We start from the raw sequence: 21,517 nt of genomic DNA, 5'->3' as shown, positions 1-21,517 counted from the left end.
TTAATTAGCAGCAAAAATGAACAGAAAATCTCTGCTTTGCTATATTTATATTAAGGTTCTCATTATAATACAATATCAGTGTCCTTGGATAAATATATTAACATGACATGCAATAATGTCTGCAGGCACTGCAGATCAAACCTGGTAATTTTGTGCAAATAAGGATAAATAAAAGTATTATTCCTACATGAATTACACATTTGATGTCCTGTTCTTTGCTACTGGACTTCCTGAGAAAGCATCGAAAGTTTGTTGAAGGCTTAGACTGAGTGAAGCGTGTCCACCAGTTGCTGATAGGTTTCCCTCTCCTGTTTCAGGCTGTGATGGTCTTCCACGTAGACTTTTCCGTTCCTCACCACTCTCTCTCTCAGCACATGATTTGACAACAGCCTCTGAGATTGGCGCACAAAATCCTAACAAGGATAAAAGCAAAATCAGTCTCGTATGGTGCCAAATGCCACTTAAAGCTTGCCAGCAATGGTGCCTGGAGATATGTTATTTTAAAGCACAGAAGAAAATCCGAGGCACAAAAAAATAACAGAGAAAGCAGCACATGCATCCATTAGATATGCTTCAAAAGTGTCTGCATATTGCCAAAGGTAGATATTTGTGACTTCAGATCCAGAAATGGATGTTGAATGGAAGCTTTTAGACTATGTAATTAGCTGAAATCTCTCATTTGCTAATGAAGAATGAAACAAGATATCTGCTGCAGTTGAACAATAACATCTTACCAGCTGTCACAGGAAAAACTTGTGAGCATATAAATACAACATTGTAAAAAAAAAAGTTATGCTGCCACTGATGACACTTTAAAGAGCTCCATTGCATCCATACAACATAACCTAGCTGCCCATCTGTTAGCTCAGTCGGCTGTGAGAAGCCTCTAACAAAACGAAGTTAAAGTACCTTGAAGTGTTCTTGCAACACGGCAGCCAACATATCCACTGCAGAGAGCCAATGGGCACAAAAAGATTTAGCCAGTGCCAGTCAGTGGGCCATTGCATCCTGCACTTCAGTTGATGTGATTATGCCTGGAGAGGCTCATGGTAGGAAATGGCTCTTCTGTATGGCAATATGAGAACTATAAATTCTCAACAACAGGATTAACGCTCAACTTATGAGCAGGCCGCAGATAATTATGTCACTCATAAGGCCCTTTTCAGACATGAGATTCACAACCTTGCTGGTCCCATCAATCTGTGACAGGTCTGGCTTTGGTCACTGTTTCTTCAATGCTCCTCACACTTTGTTCAGACACAGTGAAAGTGAGAGAAAGTCACAGTGTTTGTGTGATATTTGCTATTTAGACAAGTTTAAACAGCAAATCAAGTAAAACATAATACATGCTGCACTGTGCACAAAACTAATCTAGCAGTTAATCTTTCTAGTCAGCTAATTGATAACTTATCATTTTGTCATGAAAATTCAAATAAAAACAAACAAACAAAACATTAAGCCCTGATTTAAAACAGTAGTGCATGGGAACAGCTGCCATTGTTGACATGTTCAGAAAAATACATTTTCCGATTTATCCTAAAAGAAACATGGAGGTGTGGCTTTCTGGCAGAATATTATCCTTATGTTTAATCATGATGAGTGAGATTTTGCAACTAGTCATTTGTTAAAATGAGCCATCAATTCTGTGTGTTTACCTGTTAATGTGAATGCAGCACTTCACACTTGTGATACATAATGTACTGGGAGTGACCCAGTCAGACCGCTCTTATTAGATGTTATGGAAAAGCATCAAAGTGCTCGTTCTGGCACCTCTTTATCTATTATTTTGACACTAATCGCCATATCAAATCTATACATGTGATTACTTTTAAGTAATTGTAAAACTTTACTTTTACTGTCAGTCAAAATAAAAAATACATGATGTAAAAAACAAGAAAAAGGGTCTTGAGGGGAAAAAAAAAGGCTGGACAAACTAGCACTTGCTACCATTAGCTGTGAGATCACTTTATCCGGTGTGAGTTGCTTCAACCATCTGTGACCTTCCTACCAACAGATCAGCTACACACACGTGCAGTGAGGACTTACCTCCTCCATCACAACATCAAGCCATGGCATCCTGACAGCACCGTGTTTAAGCCTTATGTCAGCTACCCTTAGCGTATGTTATCCTTACTTTGCCCAGATTAGTTAAACATCAACATTATGTGATACAGTAAGGAGTGGTTATGTGGTGCCTTTCCTTGATTTTATTTAAAGAACCCAAAGAATCCTTAAATGGAACAATTTGTTGTATTTTACCTGCTTAGAATTTGAAATATTACAAAGAAATGTTAAAAGGGTCATTTTGGAATATTACTTTTTCCTGTTCATGAGAACTAAGTAGCATTCTGTTTAGCTGAAGTGACAGATCATAGCTATGGCTCTTTTTTGTCGCACATAATAGTGTGTTTCTAACCTACAGAGCTTATAGGGGCTTCATGCATTTAGTTAACCCAGTCCCTATATACCTGAGGAGAAGAGTACAGCAAGCCAGTGACCTCATGCTGCACCACAGCTGCATTTCCAGGAATGTTCCTCGCCAGTACAGGCACCCTGAGATCCATCGCCTGCAATTCATAGCAGAAAGAAAAGCATTAAAAGTCACAGGCAAAATGTTTTTTTTCTCTAATATTATCAGCAAAGAAGCAAACGTGCTCAGAATTGTGCAGCCTTCTTTTCTGTGCTCAAGCACGGTTCACTTACAGGATCAGTAATCTGCATCAGCCTCAGCGGGCTGTCGAGGGAAACATGCTAGCATGCTAAGAACTTTAAGCCAACTGTGGATTGTCTTAATTGACTGTTTATAAGCGATTAAGTGGATCTTGAAGTTTGGCTCTCTCAGGAATAGAAAGACCTGAGTCAGGCAATTAATTTGGGTAATACTCCCCTTAAGTTGCACGATAACAGCTGAGTAACAAACAACGAGATAAGAATATACACATGCTTCAGAGTTTTATTTTAAAAATGGCTTTGAATGACAGGTTCTCTGCAAATATATTGATAAGATAAAACCCCAATATCAAACTCATAATTTTGCTAAAGTCTGCACTTGATAATATTTACCTCCAAGATGGCTGCTGACATGCCTTCTGAAACAGAGCTGTTGACCACAGCAAAACACCTTTTCATAGCAGCATGGAGATCTTGTTGGCTCCTCTCTTGTGCCAAGAAGACCCCTGTTGTTCTGTGGAGGCAAAGCTCAGTTCAGTGTGACTCAGGGCCCACATAAGCGTGAATGATACTGAAGTGCAATGACAAGCTCAGGAAAGGACACTCAGCCACAGTATGTGGCAGATGCACGGAGCATCCAGGTATAGTCTTAATCAGAGAGGGCAGCTACTGGCCGCAAATGTCTTCATAGTGAGGAAGCCCTTTGGCTAAAATCTAAAAGATCGGCCATGACTTGAGATTGACAAAGTACATAAAACAAAAAGGATTTCGGCTCTTCCCCTCGATTTGCATTGTTTCTACATCACCTTTAGATAAAAGTGAGATGCACTGACTTAGATGTGTTTGCTCATTATGTGATACTTACCTCCGAACAACAGTTTCCACTTCAGCAGCAAACACTGGATCAATCTAAATAAAGAAGGAAGACAGAAAAGAAATATAAGCACAAATTAAACCTTCTTGTCTGATTTTGAAAAGCTTTATTTTCATCAAGAATGCCAACAAAAAATTAATCGGACAGATAAAATAAACAATGACACAATCGTTTCTATCATGACAAAATCATTCTATGAAAATCCTGTATTTTCAGAGATTGGGGTCAGGGTGGGGTGGGTGGCCAATCTGATTAATTGCAATGCGGGGATTTGCATGCATTAGCCTCTGTACAGAAAAGTCACGGGAGAGCAATCTGGGTCAAAGATGCTAACAAGCAAACAGCACCCCCCCCCCCCCCCCCCCCCCCCTCCCTAGACTCATGAAAAGTCTATATCAAATTTGTTTTTAAGATTACGTGCATTAAAAGCAAATAATCTAAACTGAGAGCATTTTGGTATCTTGCTGCCGTCTGGGATTTATCTTGTTATTACGCTACTGCTGCAAAACAATTTCCCTCGTGGAATCAATATGGCATCAGTCCATCTCAATCTAACTATCTTCAGTAGATATAGTACCACTAGCAACTTTTAGAACACTATACTCCAAATAATATATGTTCATATTGCTTTGCTTTTAACAAACAAACATGATCTAAATGATGCATCTTATAAAATATTATATTGCATTTAAAATGAATTATTTCCTGTTTCATTTAATATTTAAAACATAACATGTTGCACGGTGTGCTGCTTGATAAAGCCTGGTTACACAAGGGTTTGGATGTGCAGTTGGAGTTGCAGAGGCAAGCATCACTGACCTGTTTTTCCCTCTTAATAACAGATGTTGGACAACTAGAGTGCTCATTATGAGGATGAATTTATTGTACGTCATTATAGTCTGAAAAAGGCATGTCTCATTCTGCTTCTGGTTTTTATGTTCACATCTGACTTTATTCTGTTTGTTTAAACATGTAATTAACAACAGGGACCATTCAGTATGCATACAAACAGATTTTGATAATAATATTTCCAATAATAATGACCTTTCTTCACTTCGTAAGCAAACAAAGATGGCTCTGCTGTGATTCAGGGTGAGATGAATCACAGTTCTTCGCTTCCACTGAACCATTTCATCAAATAACAACAAAGCACAGCAAAGCAAGAAGCAGCAGTAAGGCAGGAAGAATGCCCCTGGTTATGCCTAATTGAGTTGCTTTTCAGTAAAACTATGGCAGAACATACCTTTTGCCTCACCACTGCATCAAAGAAAGAACAGATGCTAAATGACTGTACACTGATGTCAGATCAAGGCAAGTCAGGGGAAGAAGAGATGAAGACAACATACTGAGAAATCAATGAAAAAAAGATTGGAAATGAAATGAGAGAGCAGAACAGAGAGCGGTGAGGGCTGCTTCTACAGGCTGAAATATAACTTCTATCTGCAGCATGAAAAAGATTTCTATTTCTATTTGTTTATATTAAATGTTCAAGAGCTCATTCCCTTCATCTGGATGATTGGGTGATTCTTAAATGCCATAAATAAGTGTAGGCTTTAAAGTGATATGACATGTTTGACAGGAAGCTTCACAGCCTCTACTGACAAAATTAATGTCTTCAAGGGAGATAAAGAGGACAGAAATATGGTGGTTTGTGAACAAGCGGCAAATGTGATCTTAATTAACACCATTACATTTCATAATAAATATCTGCTTATGTGTTAAAGTGACGTAGTTCTTCACAGGTCAAAGCAAGGGTTGCCCCAGGGTCAGAAGTGGATCAGTGTGACAAACTGTGACATACACACAAATACAAAATCCACTACTGCTGCTGACACTGAAGTCATTTCCCTCCAGAGCTGGCCCCTAATTCCAGCTAAACAGCTAAAGCTTGTATCTCTGCTACATCCAATTAGAGGCTGCCCGAATTCCCAGGAGAGGTTTTCTAGGGACATTCAACAATGGCACAGAGTCACAATACAGGAGACATGGCAGGCATAAAAACAAAACAAAACTAAACAAAATAAAACTAAACATTGATGATAACAATGATAAAATGACTACTTGCCTTTGGGCCAACAATGATCAGTATATTCTGCAGATTCTCATAATGCCAGTCTGAAAGACACAAGTACAAGGACAGATGTAAATGCAGACCATTTTTAGGTGGGGGAGTGGGGGGAAAAGCCACAGTATTCTAACAAGCAGTAAAGCCGTATTTTCATAGAACTCTTGGCTTTCAGCTTTTCATTTTGTTATGTGGAAAGCACAATCTCATTCTAAGAAATGCCACGTGAACATCCTCATGTATCTCATCCTGACATTAATGGATAATTTAACGCCCTCTAGTGCTGTCCTATTACTAGAACTTGGCTTTATGAAACTTATGTATGATGAAATAAAGGATTAAAACCATAAAGTGCTCTTGCAAATCAATAACAGTTTTTAATATAGAAATTAGCATGTAGCACGCACGCACACACACATTTAATATTTTTTATATATATAAATAAAATAAACAAGCTATATGATCAAAAGCAGATACTGTTGTTATTACAAATAATACAAATATAACTACTACTAACAACAAGGACAACATAATCAACAACAGCAACAATAATAAGAATACTACTACTAATAATAATAATCTGGAGGGGCTTACACATCAATTTTAATTCTAGTTAAACTTTGTGGAGATACGCAAAGACACTGTTTCACCACAGGTTTTATTTCATTGACTCGCCTGCCAGCTTTCAAAAGTTGTCCCTTCACAATTTCACTGGACTGTGTTTGTTTTCTGTTTTTCATTTCCAGTGCATACATTAATAAAAATGCTAATGTCATGCATTTTGTGTTATACCTGAGAAAACCTCAACCAAATACAGCGGATCTTTGACTCTTCTGAGGCCACAGACCAACAGAAAGACGTGGAGCTCATCCACATTTTCACTCCTCACACCTGGAGAGAAGCCAGACATATAGAAAAGACACAATATCAAAACACTGCATAATGAACATCCCAAGTACATCAGTAAGTAATGAAAGCAATACATCACCCAAGGTCATGAGGAAAATAAGACAGGAGTGGCTAATATGATCACAGCAATGCAGGAGGGAAATTGTCTGCTGAAAACACTGGAAGGTTGAAGCTTAATCAGTATGAAATTCAGCATCGTAACTGCAGCGTGTGAGTGTTTGGGAGGATATTTGCTCATTCAACCCTAGATGAAAAATTAGCTGAACTAGCATAAGGCTAAAAACATCATACGCTTTGAGAACTTTGATTTAATCGAGAAGCAGTGCAGTGAAATCGGCTCATTTCCCAGAACATCCAACTCTTATGTTCAATCCTGAGATTAGTCAGAAACTGGCAGGCATACAATTGTGCTCAATGCCAACAACTCCTGTAATGCACCTTACCCTGCAAAGGCAGTAGATTAAAATTCCCATCCCAATAATGCTGCTCATTTAAGAGGGCAGCCCACCCACACTCACAGACACACTACTGTCTCAGTCTCAAACACCCAACCTGGAAAGAGACCAGGGAATTTAAATGGGTAATTACAATTTACTCCCTTTTTTACACAAGAAACTCATGCAAAGGTCGACCAGAATGACTTCCACAGCTGTGAGATGTGCAGCAGATCACCATCTCAAATTGGCAATGGATATTGGCCCAATGCATAAACTATCTTCTGTGTGGTAGTATGTCGACACTACGCCTAATTCAAACAAAATTACCAATAAAGCTTTGTTTTCCAGATATATGGTCAAAAAACACATTGCATGATGAATAAAAATTTGGATGACGGGACTCATTTAAAGGTTAATGAGAAAACATTCATTGTGAAAGAAATGCATGAATAAAACATGTATCATATCTGACTTGAGTCCAGTCCAGTGTTACTCAGTTCTGGTCCTCAGGACCCCGCCCTGCGTGTTTTATGGGCAACCCTACTTTAACACACCTAAATGAAATAGGGGTTGTTAACATGCTACAAAGAATTTGATGAGGAAGTTCAGTAGTCTGACTCAGGTGCTTTGAAGGAGGATCATGTCTGAAACATGCAGGGGAGGGGGTGCTGAGGACCGGAATTGAGAAACACTGGCCCTGACCATCTGGGTTGTCCAGGGCCTACAAATGACAGCATCATTATTATTTCCATTTTAAAATGTGTCGCATGGTGGCAGCAAATGGAAATAGGTCCAACTGTACCGTTTGAACTTATTACATATAATCAAGTTTTTATCCAAGACAGTCAAGTTCATTCTTTTAGATTTTCTCACAATGAATCAAAGGCTGTGCTGCTCAAGTGATTATTCCACGTACTTTGGACTCCTTTAACAGTAATATGATGAAATTTCCATGGCAACAGAAGACTTTTTTTTTTTTTTTTTTACCATCAAGATCAGGTAATTAAGCTTTCCAAAGTTGAGATAATTGGTGAAATAACAAACCAAATCCCCAACGAGTTGAAAAGGAAACAAAGAGGATACCGGGAAGGAGCGAAGCAGAGAGAAAAATGGCAGAGATTCAAACCCTTTCTTCCAACCGTTCTGATGGGTATCAGGAGATCCATAGCGAATGAAATGGATGAGATTGAGGCACTAACAAGGTCTCAGGTAATGCAGTATTATGTGCTTCACTGAGACATCGCTGCACGTGGACAGTGGACTAAGACTGTGTGTGAAGGCCACAACAAGAAAATCAGTGTAATGCTAAAGGGAGGTTGGGACTGCAGTGCTTTTTAACCACCGTTGGTGCCACCCTGGACATGTCACTGAAAAGGAGAAGATCTGCATGTCAAACTGTTAGCTGTGAGTTTACAACCAAACAATTTAACCCGAGTTTATCTGTGTTATTCTGGTCTTTTTCATATCTGGTCCTGCTGTAGACACAGCCTGTGATGTTGTCAGCTCTGTCACTGCTAGGCTACAAACATAGTATCCTAACACCTTCATTGGGATCTCTGGGGACTTGGGCGACCTCTGCCTCTTTTTACCAACATTCCAACAATTCATCACCTGCTCCACCAGAAAATAATGTTTGATTTATTTAATGCAGATGTTAGAAATGCATCCAGCTCTTGTTCTCATCTTTTCCTCCAAACCAATCATTTATCAGCAACCAGTCACCACATTGACTACAAAAACCTGGTTTAATGAAGCTGAGGAGGCTCTGAGATGATGCCTTAAGGCCTCAGACTGGAATAGCCTCTGCAAACCACATACAGATTACAGCAATGCCATGACGAAATGTGGAACAAATTCAAAATCAACTCCAGTGTAGATAACATCGTCCCAACAAGAACAATGAGATGCATTCCTAAAAACAAGGAGCTGCTAAATATAAAATGAAATAATGGGGAATTATTGAGGACAACAGCAAAACAACTCAAAATAAAGATTAGGAAGTGCAAGTACTGCAGGTAAAAGAAAGTCAGCTCTAGCAGAACAATGTGAGGGATGTGTGGACAGGAATGAAAAGGATCACCAGCTTCATGTTAAAGGGGGATCAGACTGATGGAAGTCTGGACAGAGCTAATGAGCTGAACATGCTCTTCGATAGATTCAATTCATCTCCTGCTTGCAGCTCAACAGACGACGCACCCTCCACGAGCCCACAGCTTTCTGCCACATTTCCACTCTGTCACCCCGCAGCTTGGTCATGTACGGTGGCCCTGAAGCGCAAGCCACAACTTCAAATAAAAAACATTTTAAATTTATTTTTATGTTAAAAAAAAGGAAAAAATAAAAACCACAACTACATTCATCTTCCGAACGAGGATTGTACCAGTGGAGAACATGAGAAAACATTGATTGGACAACGTCATTGACATCAAACCAGCAATTTTTCATGTCAACACAGCTACCCATCTCTTCCAGTAGGTTATGCAACTGTGTTTAATTTGTTGTTGTGCTTTTTAAATTATCGCATTTTTTAAATTTGTAGTTGTTTGCACTTCAGGGGCCCTGCGATGGACTGGCGAGCTGTTCAGGGTGTATCTTGCCTTTCGACCAAAGACCGCTGGGATAGGCTCCAGCTTCCCTGTGACCCTGAATTGGATTAAGCGGTTAAGGAAATGAATGAATGAATGAATGCACTTCAGGGATACAGCAGTCATGGACCTTAACACAGCCTCATCTCCCCTCACATCTAAATATAGAGACCTCCTCTGCCTCCACCTCGAGCCTGTTTGTCTAGTCAGATGAATAAACAGATGGAGAAACTGAACAGGAATTAGGCAGCATGTCAAGATAGTGTCAATCCCAGATTTCTGAACACCTGCTCAGAACAACTATGTTAGATTCTTCAGAATATTTGCAACACCAGATAAAAAAAAAAAAAGAGTTCTTCAGTCAGAAAATGTGGCCCTACCATGGACTGGCGACCTGTCCAGGGTGTACCCTGCCTTTCGCCTAAAGAATGCTGGGATAGGCTCCAGCTTCCCCGCGACCCTTCAATGGACTAAGCGGTTAGGATAACGAATGATGAATGAATGAATGACCCAGAAAATAGTTCCTGTGTTGCAAAAAACCTCCAGTCTTGTTCCAGAATCTGAATAATCCTAAGCATCTGAAACAAAAGACTACACCCAGTTACGCCAACATCTCACATTGAGAAAGTTCCTAAAAAAAGACTGTTATTTGCTCACTCCTTTCAAGATGGGCTTGGGGTTGAAGACACCATCATCTACCTGCTTCAGAGAGCCCACTCTCATCTGGACCAATCAGGCAGCACTTTGAGGATAATGTTCCGTCATTTTTTGAGTTCTTTTAGTACAATTCAGCCTGCGTTGTTACGTAAAGTTATAAACTCCAGGTGGAAAGCTCCCCAACTTCCTGGATTTATGGCTACCTAACAAACAAACCACAGTTTGTGAGACTAAAAGGTTGTGTGTCCGAGATGGTCAGCAACACAAGAGCACCACGAGGGACTATACTTTCACCATTTTATCTTCACACTGTACACCTCGGACTTGCAATGCAACTCTGAGTCCTGTCATCTGCAGAAATAGTCTGATGGCTCTGCAGTTGCGGGGTGAATAAATGATGGACCAGAAGATGTGTACAGAGAACTGGACCATCAATTTGTGAGATGGTAAAAACAATCACTTCCTCTCGAACACAAACGGAAGTGATTGTTGACTTCAGCAGGAACAGGGATAAACAAAACACTGTCTACATCCAGGGAAAACAAGTACTTTGGAATTCAGCTGGATAACAGAACAGGCTGGAAATGTTAACACATAAGCCACCTACGAGACGGGATGGAGCACATAGAGCACCAAGATGTTGCATATTTTCTGTAAGTCTATAATGGTAAACGCAATAAGCTTTGCAGGCATCTGTGGGGCAGCAGCACCAGAGACTGAAAGAGACTGGACAAAGTGTGCAAGAAGACTGGTTCTGTGCTGGGGATAACTTTGGAGCTGATCTTCCAGAGAAATATGCTGCACAAGCTGCTGAAAATGATGGAAGATTCATCACATCCACTACACAGCACAGCAAAGTAACAAGAAAGTGTGTTCAGTCAGAGACTTCTTGAACTCCAATGCATGATATTTGATTTTATCTAAAAAACAAAAACACAAAAAAAAGACTACAACACTAAAATGTCCCTCTTGGATAAAGTAATTTTCATTTAATTTAATGTTGCCCGGGTCGCACCACTTCTAAAGTCAGAAGGTGACCGAAAAGACAAGGATAAGTCACTGAAAAAAATCCAGAATATCTCCACAAATGTTTGTGCCAATCCCTCCAGAGGATGCTGACATATTTTCTTGTGTAAGGGCAGCTTTTGACATGCTGGTAGTGCTAAACCATTTCAGGCATTATCAAAGTGGGTTTGATGCTCTGGGGACCATGAACATCTGTACAAAATTTCATGGCAATCCCACTAAAAGCTGGGTGTGCTTATGAGTGGTATACACAGAAAACCTCATGTAATGAGAAGATTTAGACATCATCAACTTTAAAGCCATTAGGCCGATGTAGTGTAGTTCTTAACAAGACCTGAGAAAACATTTATGGATTTATGCAACATAAAAAAGCAAAGTTGATAACCAAGCAATATTTATGCTGTTTTAAATGCAGACAAATACTAAACACCAACATTTGGTGATGTTTAAGATGTTCTAACAACAGTATGTTGTGATAAGTGCCTTTCTTTTTATGGTTAACTATTTTAATCCAAAAAGACTTGAAGCATTTTTGTTTTTAAAAAGAGAAAACATGAATGTTTTATCTTTTTAATGCCGTGAGCAATTTATGTATCATAAAAAAAAAAGTTTGCAGCGCTGCACAAGCTGGTAAACAGAAACATTATTTTGACAACAGTACTTAAGACAGATACTAGCATGTGTGAACAAGTACAGTCAGAGTCAAGTGAAATCCCCTCCTGCCAGATAAGTCCAGATCAAGAGGCTGAAGCAGCTTTTTAATGCTATTAAGAGGATCTTAAAATGACAGCGTCACATCTGAGCCCTGACCTTGATTCTAGGGGCTGATTGTCAGAAAAGCTCTTATATCTCTGGGACGTATGAGAGGTTATCATTTTGGCTTATCACCGAAGTTAAACATCAATGTCACAACATCAGAACAAGGTAGAGTGAAATAATAAAGGATAGCTGGAAGCAAAGACATGTCAGAATGAGCAGAAAATGTGAAACACGTCTCACTTTTCCTTTTCAGGGGCGGGAGAAAAATTATAGAGCTCATTTGTTGCCGTGGCAGCAATATCTATCTCTCTGCTGTTCTGCAATTTATGTGAAAAACCTTATTTTGGTCGTTTGCATTTGATTTTATAAAAGGATTCAAAAAAACGGCATGACGCTTTAATCGATGCCTGTGTGTTAGGCACAGATCTTTTTGGGAGAATATATTTATCTGAATGCCTCCTAATAATCTGTTGGGTGCCACAGTGTGACACAGAACAGAGCATGCAGGGGGCATCAAGCAGCATCTAAAAAAAAAACTTAGGAAAAATCACATTTAATATCACAACTACCCTGATGAGCCACACGAAGATGACAAGAAGCATATCTCTATTTGAGGTTTGATAATAATCTGTTGTGTAGTAAAGATGAAGCTCTGAATATCTTTGGGGTTTCAGTGCATGTGAAACATGAGAATCTGACATGTTGCATCTTTTAAATCTGTACATCACAACAGCCAGATATGAGAGGGGCCATTAGAATAACAAAAACATCACTTTAGATTGTATTAAATGTTTAAGTCAATGCCCACGCATATGTGACTGTACAAACAGAAATAGCAACATTTGTGCTGCTGCTGTTTACGATTCTACAATCTTTTTGAGCAGTAACAATCTGAAAAATTGATGTTGCTATAATGACGACAAAACTTGACTTGAGAAGATGGTGTTGCTCCATCACTGCTCTTTAAACATGTGTCCAAACATTAATTTGGACCCTTAAAGGTCCCTGTTGAATCTAATAAACAGCATCAAATTGCTTCAAAGTTGCTCGGTTCCTTTCACCCTTCAGTGACCACTCTATGCGCCATATCTTACTCATGCTCTTAATGTCACTTCTAAAGGCACACAGTGGAGTCATAACACAACATATACAATCACATGCACATTGAGTGGGTTCATGGACTGACAGCTACTTGATTTAAACATTTATATAGAATGTACTCTAGAGTTTGCAGTTTAGAAGTTATTCATGCATATTCATGCATATTACACCAGATGGGAGGATAGAAAATTATATATATATATATATATATATATATATATATATATATATATATATATATATATATATATATATATATATATATACATAAATAAATACAGCAAGATTTGAGAGATTTGAGGAGAAAGAATGAACAGAATGCCTCCTGCTGTGCCATGAGCTTGTGTGAAAAAGCAGAATGAGAGCTGACAGAAGAGCATGGAGGTTTGGCAAAAGTGACTTATGTCTGCTGCTGACACTGATTTTTGAAACTGACAAAGCAGGTCATCAAGGATAAAATGCGGGTCGCAGAACAAATAATCTGTCAGTCTGCACAAGCCAAGACCCCCAGTAATGACCAAATGCTGGAAGTTTTTTTTTCAGTTTTAAGCACAGTTCCTCAGAAAAGAACATTTATAACTGTAAGGCATAAACTGTGGGATTAGTTTTCTCTGAACGATAAAGCTCTCTGCTGTGGCGGCTACATATGCAAGTGTTTGCCCTTTTTGCCCTTTGGTCCTTACCTATATTAAATACATCTGCCTGACATATACAAAAATAAATGGTAACACATACTAAACATCAAACAGTCCATGTGAAAAAAACTGGAACCATGCTCACAGCTTTAAAAACAACGAGTCAGATTACAGAATTTTTATCACACCTGAGTTAACACAAAAAAGTATAACAAATAGAGAAATGAGTGAAAAAAAAAAGTCGACTTGGAGCGATGGAGAAACATGGCGATAAATGACTCTGGGCTAGAGAGCTATTAATCAGTCGCTTCTCCCTGTACAAAGCGGCGGTCACTATGAACACTAATGTAGTTAAGATGGACATCATCTTACAATGTCCAATTTAAAGTCCAAGCTGGTTGTAGAGACAAGGGGAACATGTACTGAGAAATTAAACTGGGAGATGGAAAAGTGGAGGACAGAGGTCGGAAAAAAAAAATGCCGGTACTGCACTTAGCCACACTAAAACACCTGGAAATAATGTACATTTTGTCATAAATGGACCACTGTTCTACATGAAGATGGGAATGCACCATGACACATTTGGCTCTTATCACTCAGACCACACTCCAAGGTGGTCTGGGACGCACGCGGCTAGTGTTTTCAGCTCCATGAGGTCAAATATGTCCAGACAAAACAGGAGGACTGTGAGAGATTATTAATCAGATGTTTTTGTGTGGCTGATAGCAAAATTCACAAGGAGATCAGAGAAGAATATTTAACATAAAATATCTTAGTTGCGGAGCTAAAAGTACAAAACATGTTGTGAATAGTCACAGAATGTGGCAGACACCATTATTGATGTTTTACAGAGGATCTTTTTTGACTTATTGCAGTTTCAATATGTCAGACATTTTGCACTCATCCTTCTGAGCATATGTAGATATATACAAACTATTTCTGCTAAAATTTGAGACATGGCTATTTGATAAAACAGTCATTTAGTTGCAGTAGCTGAAATTGCTTGCTGTAGAAAACAAAACAAAAACTGGGGGAGTTTGTTTTATTGTGTGCCTATGCTCTCATGTAGCTTCTCTGTTCCTACAAAATGTTAACTCGGTAGTGGACATAGCTGGGATGACCATACAAGCTCTTTTGTCCACACATGAAATCGCCCGGCTGGAAATTCAAAACTAATCTGAGGTTTTGCACTATCGGAGCTTCGGGTTTGCATTGGATTGGCTTGTGGTTTACTCCCCACACCAACTTACTGTTATACACACTCCTGCAGCAGATGTTGCAGGAACAGGAGAGGGTCGAGAGCAGGCAGCAGCAGCATGACAGCGCAAAGACACCTAATCAATTTGTGCAAAACTGCAATGTAAGTGTGCATCTTGGATGACATTAAACCTTTCCCGGCCAGTGCAACACCCACACATTTTCAGCAGTTTTACCAAAACACCTTAATAAAACAAAGTGGAGACAAGCTACATGTTTTGGACAGGTGGGGTAAGAAGCTGTTCAGACGTCTTATGGTTTTAGATCTGTGTCCAATATAAAGCTAAAAAAAAAAGCAAATTAACCAACTACAGAAATAATAGCCATAGGTTGGACTTGGTTGTGATGCATTCCCAAAAAACATTTTTTTAATGTAGGCAATATAGATTCAATTAAAAGGCTTACCAAAAATGTGCAAAGGCCCATTGTTTTCTTGTTTTCTTGTTTTCCCCGAGCTGAATTAAGCTTTTAGTCATGTTTTAGTTAGCAGCACATTTGTATGTATCCACATTGTCAAGATGCCACTACACTACACCCAACCATTAAACAAACCTGAAATCCTTCCATGTAAACTGCATGTACAACGTAGTATTCCACCATGAACAGTAGCTGGAATGTCAACAACTCAAAGAACTGAAAGTACCTGAGGTCCTCAAGAATTCAGCCCAGCAGAATGTCCCCGCTGCTTCTGTCTGCATACCTTTAAAATAAACATAAGCATAGAAAGTCTTGAAGAAACCTGAAGGAGCTCATTTGAAAATCAGAGAAAAACATCACACAAGTCACACATGAAGTGATTTGTGCAATTCATATAAAATTCAATTCATATAAAAATCTTTTAGGCCGACAGGAAGGAACAACCTGCAGCGCTTACCTTGAGGCTGGACGCAGATTTTACTGCTTTGGGACACCTTTAGGATGAAAATAAAGAAAGAAAGATAAACTCTGTGGTTACAACATATGCAAAAACACAAATGCTGTGAAGTGTATTAATTATTTATGACAACGTTTATTCATACAAATTACACTTGATGGTTACTGCCTGTGCTGCTCTTGTTCTACGTCAGACAACAGAAACATACGTTTTATGGTTTATGTGCTACAAGCATACTTGGACAACATACAAATTTTATGGAGGAAGTAAGGACAGCAGCTGACAAGATAATGGTGGAACTGCTAAATAAATTAAAAGGGATGAAAAATAAATTTACTAGATCTTATCGCTCCGGATCTGTCTACCATGTTTGTGCCACAATAAAAAAAAAGCACAGCGATGCCTCTTGGTACCTGTCCTGTGTGTTTTCTGTCAGCATTTAGAAGGCAAAGATAAAGCTTGCCACTTGCATCAATCTGCAGTCCACAGCTGCAATCTAATCTGAAAATAAAACATTGTAATGTTATTTTAATGTCAGACTATAATGGGACAGGGCCCACTATTGTGTTTGAATTTATCGACTCTGTCAGACTCCAACTATTTGTCGATGTCGTGTAAAATGCCAGCAGGAAACTTTGTTTTGTTTAGGCATTGACAGATTCTCAGTCATTCTGGTCATAGTAACTCCAAGCCCTTGAATAGAGGCAAATATTCTTCTTTTTCTAGATACTTGGAGGCATTTCACCTCTCATCCAAAAGACTTCTTCACTTCTGACTAGTTGGTGAGGACTTTTGGCTTATAAATGTCAGAGAACATTTGTATGCTAAGTGACTCAGGTGAGTCACATGCGTGAGTGACACGCGAACAGGAAAGGGAAGTTAAACCAAACACACGGCTGTAGAAAACTACAAAATAAATCAGGAAACCAGAACTAAAGACAAAACAAAAATTCCACACCACAACACTTTAAGCAAATTCTGACAAATATATATACACTTTCTCCTCCCAACACATGCAAAATAGCGTGTTAATCCTCTATATTGCAATAGATAAGCTAACTGGATGCGGATGCGCTATTTTGCACTTTTGAAAGACACAACCCTCAGTGCATGCTATTAGTAAATCATTTTGTACATTTTTTGCATGTGCAGTGAGTTTGCAGTTCAGTAGATGCAGACCTTTATTAGATCCGGCCCTGATGATGTTGTTTGCTTGGAAATGTACCAGGATGTCATGTTAGGAGAAGATTCTTCTAAGTTTCTGACACTCAGATGTGTTCCTGTTCTAGTTTTGTCTGTTAATGTAGTTTTTTTTTTGTTGTTTTTCTTTAGATTTCCAAGTTGATTTAATAAATATCTATTCGAATACCGACAGGTTTGAAATTCTTCAGTTTTCCCTCTATCCTCATAGGCCTCTGCAGAGCTGGATGACATGTGAATGAGGGAATTCAGCCATTTGTTTCAGGTGTGTTGGACAATGGATGCATCTAAAAGATGTAGGGTTGTAGATTTCTGGGATCGGACTTGGGAGCGCCTTGTGAAATGCAACTTTGTGTAAAATAACAAAAAAAGAAAAGAAAATTTTCAGATAAATTGCCCAGCCCTGACTGTTGATCTGGTATTCCCAATGTGACCGGACAGCTGTGTGGAGGTGAGATGAGTACAGCAGCATGCTCTTTCAATCTTCTCTTATTTGTTACTAAAGCTTTGGAGGCACAGCTCATACACAACCCCGAGCTTTCAACACTTTCAAGATCTTTGTGAGCAAATGTCTCAAAATGTTCGCTTTATGTTAACTAAACTACTGCAGTTAGAGTACCCAGACACAAAAGAGGGATTTCATACCAAGAATAGTTCTGCCTCTTCTTTCAGTTTGTCAGTAAATGCAACGGCAAACCTGATTGGGAACAAAAAAAAAAGGTTTTCATTATCACAGCTTCAAACATAGACAGTTCAGCAAAACAAGAATTTTCATTAGAGAGAGAAAATTTGAGCAGTTTTACAAGAAATGACAATTTTGACAACAAAAGGGGGGAAAAAAAGGAGCAATAATGACAGTAGACACAAAAGCCTAAAGGCTGAGAAAGAGCAGAAGTGCTTGTGGCTCAGCAGCAAACGATGTGAGGATGAATATATAAAGAATACAATGAATACAACAAAAGTGAAGATAATATAGAGCAAAAGACAGCAGGGGATATTCATTTGTATGTGTGGGAGTGCATTGTTAAATGGGCCAACAGGCTCAGTGTGGTGACTGAATTTCATGATCAAGGTCTGTGAGAGGAGGCACAAACAGTAGGAGGTGCATAGATTGAGATGTCTGAAGTTGCAGGAGCTGGATCTCCCCATTTCTCCCAGATGGCAATTATGCCCTTTGACATACTAAATAAATATCCGACCATTTCTTGTCATTATAATACACAGCGATTTAGTCTGACGTTAGGTCAGAGGACTAGGTATTGGTAAATTTCCATTGTTAAAGGGGAGGTGAGAGTGCATAACCTGCACCGCTGGAGCTTGCATCTGCTCAACTTGATTCTTGTATGCTCAACATCAGGCAAAGGAAGCAGCTGAGATATTCAGACTTTTTGTTAAACAAATAACTGATGGCAGAATTAATAGTTGAAATGTTTAGGAATAAACCTGATAAAGGAGATAATTAGCTTCGCTTTGAATTTGTAATAAGTTTGGAATCTACTGGTACGATTGTTAGTATATTCAAGACAAAGCCAAAAAAAACATAAATAAATCACACAATAACATTAGAAGTTGTCTTGATTTCAAAGGAAGAATGTGAATCAAGATATTTAAGTGGTCACATTTACTTCCTGCTCGCACGTCAAGATGGCAACAGCTGCATCAAACTTCTATAAAAAGGAATTTTGCAAAACAGGTTATTGTACATAAACATGATAAAATGTTGAGAAATCAGTCAACAAAAACACTGCTGTTTCAAAATGACTGCAGCAGAGCTTTAATATTTTAACCATGTTTCATTTCTTCAAACACATCCAGCTGAACTTTCTCACAGTACTGTTACTTTGTCACAGCAAAATAAGAATAGGTGTAATCTGTGTGACAGGGATTTTCCCTTTTTCCCTACAACCATTAATTTGAAAGAGTTTAAAAAAAAAAGAAAAAGAAAAAAGAAGTTCATGTCATGTGTTGTTGAATCAAAGTAAAACTCATGGAGTCATTCTGTACTTTGGAATCAAGTCGTTTAAAAGAAAAGTTAACAGAAACGTCACCTGGCTTTCAGCAGCACCTGCTCCATGACCACACGCTTCTGTTCTACTTTCACATCTTCATTTATGTCTGTTCCACCAAAAATTACACCAAAGGGCACTTGGATGTCTATAGTGAAGCACAGACATAAAAACAGAAAGAAGTGACACTTCTGGGATGCATAACTGTAGTTTGCAGTTTCATGTGAATTTCATAAGCACAAGTAACAGGATGTTGTAACACCAGATAGGTTTATAAATAAAGAACAGCAGCTCGGTTACCCAAGAGAAGCCTGCCAGCTCTGAACAGATGAATGGCCAATGCAGCCTCAAATGTTGGATTTTGGGAGAACAGTTTTGCCACATCTGTGGGAGAGTGAAATTCTTCTGCATCTCTGAGTTCACAAGTATGTCCTGCTGATTCAATGTGAGACCTAGAAGATACAACACACTTTACAATGGATGGCGAGGAGCAGTGGAATGTCAAAAGGGGAGAATTTCAACACAAATGACCCATCCATTCATCTACAGCCACTTATTCTAATTCAGATTTGCAGGAGGAAAAGCAGGAACCCATCCCATTTGCTACTAAGAAAGAGGCTGGGTATCACCTGAACAGGTGACCAGTCAGTGCAGACACAAAAACTTAAATCTTAGTTTAGTGTTTTCATTTTATGCGTCTTATATCTTTTGCTGAATAGCATATATTTTGCCTCACTACATATACACAAGTCTTTCTTACAAATTTCTTTTCAAAATTAAGATTTTTAAAATTTTATCAAAGAATTGTCAAAATTGTGTTTTGTAAAATTAAAAAAATAGTAAGTTAATCATCAAGTCATTAAAAAGTCATATTGGGCAAAATTTTAATAAGAATTTTGAGAACTTGCAGCATTATTTCTGAATATTTTAGAATCCATAAAACGTAAACAAGCAACTAGTTTAAAGGAAAAATAACCATTGATTTTTATCCTGGAGAGGAATAAATCTGCTAGTTTAAAATTAGCTGCACATTGACCAACAGTGTTTTTCAACCTTTTTTTTTTGAGTGAATGCACTTTTTTTTCACTAAAAACACACAAGGCACAACACAAACCAAAATGTTTTGATTTTTTTTTTTTGTTAAAAAAAAGCCCATATTATTAATATGAACTCCATCTTGTCAAAGTGGCTTTCAATAGAAATAAGATAAAAACAAGAAAAAGGAATTTTATTATCTTTCATCTGGGCCCTGGATGAACACAGAGCTGCTTTTTAGACCAAGCAGGTGAAATTGGATCATTTCTCAGGGCACACCTGATGATCTATCACTAATGTGCCACGGCACAGTGGTTGAAAAACACTGAATTACAACAATCCAGCCTTTCCATTACTGTGTAAGTAAAGTGTATTTAATGGTTTAGAACAGTTTGTGTGTATATCTATATATATATATATATATATATATATATATATATATATATATATATATATATATATATGTATATATGTGTGTGTGTGTGTAAATATGTATGTAAGACCAATGCAAATATTGAACTGGAATACCGAGCTAACTTGCAACACATCTCAACCATCATATGTATAGTATGGTCTTTTTCCATTATTGTATCTTTTAGTTAGTAACATGTGCATTTCAATAAGACTGGACTTTTATTATAGTTGTGTTAATTGTAAGACATGTCTTACGTTGTAGTTTCGTTAAAGTGAATCATGTGATTGACCAAGTTACAATGGCTAAATACATGGCTGAGGGTGGCATATAAACAACGTGCAGATTTTTCAGTAACAATTCCCCCGTCATAAAATCTCCATGTATTAACTGTCCTGGTTCACAGCTACCAATTTACAGCTAAACCATGTCTCGCTGACTTATGAACGACACACAGCAGCCACTGCAGTCAATAACCCTTCACACTAATGCGAATTACCTTATTCTCTTGGCTGTAGTGTTATTCCCAGTTTTGGGGCTGAGACAGGCAAGAAAGAGTATTCTCATATCGACACTAAAGGCTGCTCTGACAAGCTAGCTTATTAAAACGTGAGTGGGACTATACAGCAAGCTGGACCTGTGAGTTTCATCGGGCTCGCTAAAATTAACTATCGCATTTCCTGGACCCATGCCCGTAAATTACACGTAAGGTAAAGCTAACAACATGCTACAGTACGGCTATGTCATCTTGGCACTGCATCACGCTGGAAATGTTTACAAGTCCGTCTCCCATACTACTCCCTGGAAACAAATGTCTGTGGCGACGTATAAGTGATGTTACGTTGTTTTGTTTTAATCTATGACATTGGTTTAAGGTTTAGAGGTGAAAACAATAGAAGTAAACCCCTATTTTTAGACAGTTCTGTAACGCTCTGTTCCACTGTCCGGAAAAAAAAAAAAAACCCACACGTCTACTTCCTCCTTGTGACGGTAGACTGCATGCGTGAACAGAACT

At 38.5% G+C, this 21,517-nt stretch overlaps 1 protein-coding gene across 1 annotated transcript; it reads right to left on the bottom strand.

The window, feature by feature from the left end:
* Window positions 1–50: 50 nt before the first annotated feature.
* glt1d1 (glycosyltransferase 1 domain containing 1) lies at window positions 51–21,321 on the bottom strand. Its single transcript, XM_079251458.1, has 12 exons — window positions 21,002–21,321; window positions 19,356–19,507; window positions 19,098–19,203; window positions 17,695–17,746; window positions 15,850–15,886; window positions 15,619–15,675; window positions 6,402–6,500; window positions 5,610–5,659; window positions 3,536–3,579; window positions 3,064–3,184; window positions 2,469–2,567; window positions 51–413 (listed from the first exon to the last, which is right to left on the bottom strand). Exons 1-12 carry the CDS (start codon window positions 21,067–21,069, stop codon window positions 261–263), a joined length of 1,038 nt encoding a protein of 345 aa, XP_079107584.1. The 5' UTR covers window positions 21,070–21,321; the 3' UTR covers window positions 51–260.
* Window positions 21,322–21,517: the final 196 nt, after the last annotated feature.

The sequence above is a fragment of the Telmatherina bonti genome (assembly GCF_933228915.1).
Source record: "Telmatherina bonti genome assembly, chromosome: 13".
In the NCBI taxonomy this organism is placed as follows: Eukaryota; Metazoa; Chordata; class Actinopteri; order Atheriniformes; family Telmatherinidae; genus Telmatherina; species Telmatherina bonti.
Note: the sequence above shows the minus strand (reverse complement) of the source record. Positions and strands in the feature narration are given on the sequence as shown.